We start from the raw sequence: 9,683 nt of genomic DNA, 5'->3' as shown, positions 1-9,683 counted from the left end.
CCAGATTTTTAAAACTGTTTTCAAAGCGCCCACGTGGGATTTGAGCTCCTGTTTTCTGGATTATTAGTCCCATAATATAACCACGACACCGCCGTATCGCTCAAGTGGAAGAAAAGGATGGTATAAGTCTCTGGAATCCTGATGATTGCCAGATGTGTGGAGGTAGAACATTCGACAATAATTTGGAGAGAGATAACGTCCATAAAAAGGGTTGGACAAATCGTTTCCTGTTGGTTTACATGTAAACAATGGAATGAGGTGAATGGAGCAAAATACATCATCACATCCCAACATTGTGCTGGAAGTAACACGCGGATGTTCTACCTCCGATTAACGGTTCGACAAACACTTTTGATGAAGCCAGTTTAAGAATTTTTGAAGGTCAATAAATGTTTCAGAGTCCTTGATATATGTGGGACATTTTCATTCTTACAGAGGATAATATTGGCCTGGATTTTACGGTCAGTGGCAAAGGATCGGCGCTTGCTGTTCATTGCGCTTACACTTGCCCACAGGGGATCTGTGGACCTTTACACTGCAGTGTGGTAATTAGAGTCAAACAGTGCTCCGCTCTCTACAGAGGATCTGTGGCATGTGTGAGCAGGTAAGCATCGCGTGTCTCCTTAACCAATCAGAGTGAACAATCCTTACTGATACATTGCCCCGATTTTAACTCCAGGTGGATTCCCCGCTCAGGCCTGAGTTAAAATTACAGTCGGGTCTCAATGATGTCATCGGGCCACAACATGCATGTGTAAAGAGTCATAGAGTCATAGAGTTATACAGCACTGAAAGAGGCCCTTCGGCCCATCGTGTCTGCGCCATCCATCAAGCCCTGTCCAATCTAATCCCATTTTCCAGCATTTGGTCCATAGCCTTGTATGCAATGGCATTTCAAGTGCTCATCCAAATGCTTCTTGAATGTTGTGAGGGTTCCTGCCTCTACCACCCTTTCAGGCAGTGAGTTCCAGACTCCAACCACCCTCTGGGTGAAAAAGTTCCTCCTCAAATCCCCTCTAAACCTCCTGCCCCTTACCTTGAATCTATGCTCCCTTGTTATTGACCCCCCTACTAAGGGGAAAAGTTCCTCTTTATCTACCCTATCTATGCCCCTCATCATTTTGTACACCTCAATCAGGTCCCCCCTCAGCCTTCTTTGCTCCAAGGAAAACAACCCCAGCCTGTCCAGTCTTTCTTCATAGCTGAGGCGCTCCATCCCAGGTAACGTCCTGGTGAATCTTCTCTGCACCCCCTCCAAAGCAATCACATCCTTCCTATAGTGAGGCGGCCAGAACTGCACACAGTACTCCAGCTGTGGCCTCACCAGCGTTTTGTACAGCTCCATCATAACCTCCCTGCTCTTATACTCTATGCCTCGGCTAATGAAGGCAAGTATCCCATATGCCTTTTTAACCACCTTATCTACCTGTTCCGCTGCCTTCAGGGATCTATGTACATATACACCAAGGTCCCTCTGACCCTCTGTACTTCCTAGGGTCCTACCACTCATTGTGTATTCCCTTGCCTTATTTGTCCGTCCAAAATGCATCACCTCGCACTTTTCAGGGTTAAATTCCATTTGCCACTTTTCCGCCCATCTGACCAATCCGTTTATATCGTCCTGTAGCCTGAGGACCCTGTTGGCTCCAGGCGTGTGTTCTTGCTGCCTGCCCAGGAGAGCAGGTTAAAACCGCAGATGTGGCGATCATGGCGACTTTCAGACAGGTAAGAGCCAGGGTGATTTTAACTGCCTGCCTGCCAGGTTTCTGCTGTGAGTAGGGTTAAAATTGCCCCCCATCTAAACCAGGAAGTGTAAGTTAGAATATTTAATTCAATGTAAAATCATGTACAGAAAGCAAATAAAGAAAGGGAAAGAAAGATGTGATTGAGAGAAAAAGAGACAGAAAGCAAAAGTAAAAAGCTAAAATTTAATTTTTATTTTTAAAAATCTCCAACAAAAATTAAATCTGAAGGAATGAGAATCTACACTTGTAAAATTAAATTTTCAGTGCCAAAGAGACTGTTAAAAATTCACTTACACTTGGACAAGCCCTAACTTTTTCTGGCGTGTTTAGTGGGTATCTCGTGGGCAAGTACCACAAGTTCACGCCTTTCATGTGTTTGAATGCCGAGTCTCCCAGCGGGATACTGTTAGAGCGAAGCCTGTAGAGGAGCAGGGCAACTCGGACCGCACCTTCCGATTTCCGCGTTTAACTGCATGTGCAGACAATGGAAGTTGCCGTCCAATTTACTCCATAATAACGGCGAGCACTGACGAGCCGCACCATTATTCCTGCCGCAAAATCCCGGCCATAATTCTTCAGGTTGGGTCCTTAGCGTGACTTTGGGAAACAGTGATATCGTCGATCTGACGAGTGAGATAAGTTTGTAAAAGATAGTTTAAAACTGTGGGACAGTGGAGAACTGATGGCCTGGTAACTGATAGCAGAGACACCAGGGGTGGAGATTGGACTATCTTCCCATTGTTAGAGGATTGAGGCAGATAAACGAGGATTCAAGGATTTAGGTTAAAGACAAAGGGCTTGGTGTATGAAACCAAAAGGTGGGTGGAGGGTAAGGACTAGACAAGTGGCTCCTGTCTTTAGTCAAGAAAATTTAGTGATTGAGTGAGAGGAACATAATGCAACTCCCCAAAGTTAAAACTGTATTGAACACACTCTGACTGGAAGTATTGATTGGACAGATATTGCCACCGGCAGAATGGGCAGAATCCCAAGTAATTCCGCTTGTTCTGCAGAACAAGGATTGAAAGTTTGGAGCATTCTGTGTCTCACTGAACCACGATAAGCACAGGGAAGGAAGGGCAGAGCTGAGCTGGGGGCCTGTTGCTGAGAATGGAGGCGGTGATCCAGGGTGTTCTAGCAAGAGGTACAACAGCAGCAAAGAAATAGATTTTAAAGCAAACCCCAAATGGGACGGGGAGTTTGAACTCCGCCCCACAATTGGTGGGAAGGAGCGGAGTCCTCATTTCGACTGGGCTGGTTTTGGAGGAGGAGGCACCCACTGCCCTCTGTGCGAGCCTCGTAATAATTGCAAATCGGAGTCCCCATGCTGTACAACAACAACTTGCATTTCTATAGCGTCTTTAACATAGTAAAATGTCCCAAGGTGCTTCACAGGAGCGATTATCAAACAAAATCCGACGCCGAGCCTCATAAGGAGATATTAGGACAGGTGACCAAAAGCTGGGTCAAAGAGGTCGGTTTTAAGGAGGAGAGAGAGGCGGAGAGGTTTAGGGAGGGAATTCCAGAGCTTAGGGCCCCAGGCAGCTGAAGGCACGGCCGCCAATGGTGGAGCGATTAAAATCAGGGATGTGCAAGAGGCCAGAATTGGAGGAGCGCAGAGATCTCGGGGGTGTTGTGGGGCTGAAGGAGATTGCAGAAAAAGAGAGGGACGAGGCCATGGAGGTATTTGAACACAAGGATGAGAATTTTAAAATCTCAATGTAATGGGTGTGAAGCACAGAATGACGTTGAAAAATACTGACATAAAAGACTCCTTCCGATCAAGGACGGGAGAAAAGACAAAAGAAAAGTCTTTGAAAGGCGGTGAAAAGAACAGGGAGTGGCACAAATGACAGAGCATGCTGAGCTGGGTCAAGCAAACATTTGCAGATCAGATCTCTGCTTTCTTTGTGCAGGACTTGGCTGCATTGAGGGTCACGGTTCAATAAATCGTGGCTGATACCAGCTCCTTAAAACCTACCTCTTTGGCCAAGCTTTTGGTCACCTTTACTAATACGTATCTCCTTATGTTGTTCAATTTCAAATTTTGTTTGATAATCGCTCCTGTGAAACGCCTTGGGTCACTTTACTACATTAAAGGTGCTATATAAATACAAGTTGTTGTTGACACAAGCTTTGCAGCAACAGGCAGCTCAGAGATTTATTTCGTGCCCCATCGCAGCCGAGAGTGTCCTGCCCCTCGAGGGAGAGCTTTGTTGCTCACCATGAATGTGCTAAGTCGATATTAACTAACTGCTAATCCAGTTTCTGGTTCTTATATTAGAGTTTGGTTGGGTGGAAGTGGCCAAATTGTAGCCCCAACAAGCACAGTCAATCTGGCCTTCAAAGCTCAGCTGACAGCCCCGTGTTAAACCAAATTAAACCGAGGCCCTGTCTGCTCTCTCAGGTGGACGTAAAAACTCCCCTGGCACTATTGGAAGAAGAGCAGGGGAGTTCTCCCCGGTGCCCTGTGGCCAATATTTCACTAAAACAGATGATCTGGTCATCATCACATTGCTGTCTGTGGGAGCTTGCTGTGCGCAAAATGGCTGTCGCGTTTCCTACATTACAACAGTGGCTACACTTCAAATGTACTTCATTGGCTCGACCTCACCACCACTTTTCTCGACCCCTCCACAGTGTCTAAATTGTCAGACTGTCCGACATCCAGTTCTGGATGAGCAGAAATTTTCTCCAATTAAATATTGGGAAGACCGAAGCCATTGTTTTCGGTCCCCGCCACAAACTCCGTTCCCGAGCCACTGACTCCATCCCTCTCCCTAACATCTGTCTGAGGCTGAGCCACACTGTTCGCAACCTTGGTGTCATATCTGACCCTGAAATGAGCTTCCAACCACATATCCACGCCATCACTAAGACTACCTATTTCCACCTCCGTAACATTGCCCGCCTCTGCCCTTGCCTCAGCTCATCTGCTGCTAAAACCCTCATCCATGCCTTTGTTACCTCTAGACTTGACTATTCCAACGCACTCCTGGCTGGCCTCCCACATTCCACCCTACGTAAACTTGAGGTCATCCAAAACTCGGCTGCCCGTGTCCTAATTCGCACCAAGTCCCGTTCGCCCATCACCCCTGTGCTCGCTGACCTACATTGGCTCCCGGTTAAGCAACGCCTCGATTTCAAAATTCTCATCCTTGTTTTCAAATCCCTCCATGGCCTCACTCCTCCCTATCTCTGTAATCTCCTCCAGCCCCACAACCCCCCGAGATATCTGTGCTCCTCTAATTCTGCCCTCTTGTGCATCCCTGATTTCCATCGCTCCACCATTGGCTCTGGAATTCCCTCCCTGACCCTCTCCGCCTCTCCCTCCACCTTTAAGACGCTCCTTAAAACGGACCTCTTTGACCAGGCTTTTGGGTCACCTGCCATAATATCTCCTTATGTGGCTCGGTGTCAAATTTTTTGTCTTATAATATTCCTGTGAAGTGCTTTGGGATGTCCTAAGGTGGTGAAAGACGCTATATAAATACAAGTCTTTCTTTTTAGTGATCCTGAAGTACTCCCTTTGGAGCCTCCAGAGCGATAAAAGGCAGACACAGTTTCTTTGACGCTAATTACACGAGTGATTCTCACTGGAAGATGTTGCATCCGTGTATAATAAGACACAGACTGCGGAGAACGGTACAACAGGTGTTTACTCAACGTGGCTCACACTGGAACTGATCTGTACAGATTACTACTCAGTGCTATATACAGGTGTGGTCACTGCCGGTACTGCAGTATACATGAGCTGTAAAACATAGTTCCCCCCTTAAAGGTATATACATTACAATTCCTCCCCTTTTAGATTAACAGTACCATAACACTCATTTAACAATTAAATATCAAACTAATTACAATTAACACTTTTAACTTGCAACATTAGCTGAAAATAGTCTATTTATATATTCAGTCTTTGGGGAGGCTTCCTGATGCTTTCTGGATAGTGCCTTTCCCGAGTGTCTTGCTCTTGGTGCGGAGGCGATTCTGGCCCCCTGTCATCGGTTGGTTCATCAGCTTCCGATGCTACTGTTTCTGGGGTAGATGCGACCTGTACGTCGGGTTCATCACCAGGTATGTGTGGGCGAGGCATGGGGTTGACTTGTTCCTGTGACTCTAGGATCTGGTCAGCATGGTGTCTCACGATGCTCTCCCCAACGTCCACTGTGTACATTAGTGGGCCCTGCCGTGTGCATATCGTTCTTGGCTGCCATTTTTCTGTTCAGTAGTCGCGGGCCAAGACTGGTTGCCCTACATTGAAGCTCCTTGTTGGCTTCTCATGGATGTGCTGGAATTGCTTACTCTCAACATCTCTTCGTACGTTTGGTCTGAGCAAATCCAGGCGAGATCTTAACCTTCGGTTAAAGAACATCATGGCTGGGGCCTGGTTGGTGACTGCATGTGTCGCATTCCGGTAGGCGAACAGGAAATTGTCCACCTTGTGCTGCAGCGGAATGTTGTCATTGTACATAGCCTTTATTGCCTTCTTAAAGGTTTGTACGAACCTCTCAGCCAATCATTTGTGGCTGGATTATACGGGGCGGATGTGTAATGCCTTACCCCATTCTTTTTCAAGAACCTCCGGAACTCTTCGGACACAAACAGTGGTCCGTTGTCGGAGCAAATCTGTTCTGGCAAGCCATTCCTGGCAAAAATGGTCCGTAGGACTGCAATAGTTTTCTCCGTGGTGGTGGAGGACATTTTGATGACCTCAGGATATTTCGAGTGCGCATCCACGGCTATTAAAAACATTGAGTCCATGAATGGACCAGCAAAATCAATATGCACCCGTTGCCATGGAGATGAGGGCCACTCCCATGGGTGTAGAGGGGCCTGTGGTGGTGCATTTTGGACTTTCTGGCATCCTGAGCAGCTCTTGGTCAGGTCCTCGATTTGTTTATCAATTCCCGGCCACCACACTTAAGCCCTGGCTAGGCTTTCCATTTTTACCCCTCCCAGATGACCCTCACGAAGCTCATTGAGCACTCTATCCCTTAACTTGGGTGGAATTACCACTCGGGATCCACACATCAAGGTCCCCCGGCACACTGACAGCTGTTCTCTCCTTGTCGAGAATGCTGGCAACAGTGAGTCGCCATGTGCTGGCCATCCCTTCACCGTCAAATCATATACCCGAGACAGTGTCGGGTCATTTCGGGTTTCCTTTTCGATACAAGCGTTAGTTACCGGTAGGTATTCAACTATAGTCGAATGGAATATTTCGACAGGATCCACTGCTGGTGCTTCCTCCGCAGTAGGCAGTGGCAGGCGTGATAGCCCATCAGCATTTCCATGCTGTTTCGTGCCCTTATATTCAATCTCATAGTGGTGCGCCCCTAGAAAAAGTGACCATCTTTGTAGTCGTTGCGCAGTCATCACCGGAACGCCCTTCTTCGGATTAAAAATGGAGACAAGAGGCTGGTGATCAGTCAGCAAGGTGAATTTCTGCCCGTGCAGATAGTGATTGAACTTTTTCACTCCCCACACTAGGCTGAGGGCCTCCCTGTCAATCTGGGCATAGTTAAGCTCGGCTGAGGTTAGTGATCGTGACGCAAAGGCTATTGGCCTCTCTGAGCCGTCCAAGAATTTGTGCGACAGCACCGCTCCAATGCCGTAGGGTGACGCATCACATGCCAACCGAATTGGTAATGCTGGGTTGTAATGGGCCAATACCTCTTTCGATGTGATTAGCGTTTTGCTCTTCTGGAAAGCTCATCTACATTCGTCACTCCACTTCCATGGCACCCCAGTTTGCAGTAGGGTGTTCAGTGGGTGTAGTATTGTAGACAAATTTGGCAAGAACTTATGGTAGTAGTTTACCAGCCCGAGGAACGGCCTCAGTTGTGACACATTTTCCGGTGCTGGAGCCTTGACTACTGCCTCAATCTTCTCTGGGGACTTATGTAACCCCTCTTTATCGATAACGTGGCCACAATACGAGATCTGTTTTCAAAAAAACTCGCATTTGGGGCGGTTAGCTCGGAGCCCATATTCCTGCAATCTAGTGAGCACCTGCTCCAGGTTGGCAAGGTGATCACTGTCATTTTCGCCCGTGACCAGGATGTCGTCCAAATAACACTGGGTCCCTGGGATCCCTTGCAGGACTTGTTCCATTGCCCTCTGCCACATAGCCGGAGCTGATGCTACCCCGCATACCAGCCAGTTGTATTGGTATAGACCTTTATGGGTGTTGATTGTGAGGTATTTTTTTGATGCTTCTTCTACCTCCATTTGCAGATACGCCTGGGCCAGATCAATCTTAGTGAAGCGTTTCCCTCCAGATAGCGAGGCGAAAATATCTTCAATCCGCGGAAGTGGATATTGTACTGTGTGAAGGACCGGGTTCACTGTTACCTTAAAGTCCCCACAGATGTGAACCTTCCTTGGTTCCCCAGGCGTGCTGCTCAACGACTTTTTCATCATAGGGACAATGGGTGTAGCCCACTCGCTCCAGTCTACCTTGGACAGTACACCTGAACGTTCCAGACTCTCCAGCTCTGCTTCGACGGCTGGGCGGATCGCATAAGGTACCGGTCTGGCCGTAAAAAATTTTGGGCTTGCGTTTTCTTCAATTTTAATCGTCGCTGTCATGCCTTTTAGTGTTCTGAGTCCTTGCTGGAACACTTCTTTCGCGTCAGTTAGGATCTTTGACAGTCGCCCAGGTGTGACGTCGTCATCCTTTTTGTCAGCCACAGTCAGTGCCTGTATGGAATGCCAATCCAGTTGTATTTTCCGGATCCATTCACGTCCCAGTAATGGTGGTCCTCCATCTTGCAATACATACAAGTCTAGTTTTGGTGTTTCCTTGCCGTTATATATAACGGTCACCCTTATTTTTCCTTTGGGGTAGACTTTTTGCCCCATGTACGTCTTCAAAATAATTTTTGTGTCTCTCAAGGGTATGTGTGAGAACTGCAGACCGTTCTCTGCAGTCTGTGTCTTATTATACACGGACGCAACATTGGCGACGAGGCAGGTTCGAACCTACCTGCAACTCTGCATCACCTCCCGGGGATTCGTTCCTGGAGATCAGTGGATTGGAGGTCAAAGCCAGAGACTCGGGCGTCGACCACGGGCAACCGCCCAGTCATCCAGCAGAGACTCGAGAATTGCAGGGGAGGCTGTCGAGAGCCAGGCTTGGCTTTCCAGTCGAGGTGGTCCAGCGAAACGGGCTGGCAACAGGTAGTGCACAGACCCTTCCCGGACAGCGGCGGGCTAGAGCCCGACCGAGCGGCACAGCAAAGGGCTGAGCAGCGTCGACGGGGGAGAGAGAGAGAGGGCAGAGCGCACAGGGCGCAGCCGGTGTTCAGGGGCCAAGCAGCGTCGAAGAGAGGGAGAGAGAGATGCGCAGAAACCCGCGAGGCGCCGCCATTGCCACGAGGACCGCCGAGAGCGGCGTTGGCAGCAGCGCAGGAGAAGCGCGCGAAACCTACAGGGCACCGCCATTGCCACGAGAACCGCCGGGAGCGGTGTTGGCAGCAGCGGGGGAGGAAGGAAAGCGCAGGAGGTGCCATTTTAAGCCATTGGGAGACGCCATTTTAAACCACACCCAAAATGCCGAAGAGTGGCAGTATCATCGCATTTGACAATGAAGTCGAAGATTGGACTACATATCTTGAACGAATAGAGGTGTACTGCAAGGCAAATGAGGTGTCAGATGACAAGAAAGCGTCGGTATTGTTAAATGTTGCGTCCGTGTATAATAAGACACAGACTGCGGAGGACGGTACAACAGGTGTTTACTCAATGTGGCTCACACTGCAACTGATCTATACAGATTACTACTCAGTGCTATATACAGGTGTGGTCACTGCCGGTACTGCAGTATACATGAGCTGTAAAACATAGTTCCCCCCTTAAAGGTATATACATTACAGAAGAAGGTCAATGCTCCAAGATCAGCATCAAGTGACTTGTTCCTGTGCTGTGTCAGCT

The 9,683-nt window shown here is 48.2% G+C and overlaps 1 protein-coding gene across 1 annotated transcript in view; it reads left to right on the top strand.

Annotated features, from left to right (window-relative positions):
* Nucleotides 1-1,696: 1,696 nt before the first annotated feature.
* The window catches only part of naxd (NAD(P)HX dehydratase), a 50,981-nt gene continuing 42,994 nt past the window's right edge, over nucleotides 1,697-9,683 (top strand). Inside the window, exon 1 of the mRNA XM_085999883.1 lies at nucleotides 1,697-1,725. Coding sequence (XP_085856009.1) covers nucleotides 1,697-1,725 — 29 coding nt within the window. The remainder of the gene's footprint in view (nucleotides 1,726-9,683) is intronic.

This window comes from Somniosus microcephalus, chromosome 10, assembly GCF_052327205.1.
Source record: "Somniosus microcephalus isolate GS21.2 chromosome 10, FLI_Smic_1.0, whole genome shotgun sequence".
In the NCBI taxonomy this organism is placed as follows: Eukaryota; Metazoa; Chordata; class Chondrichthyes; order Squaliformes; family Somniosidae; genus Somniosus; species Somniosus microcephalus.
Note: the sequence above shows the minus strand (reverse complement) of the source record. Positions and strands in the feature narration are given on the sequence as shown.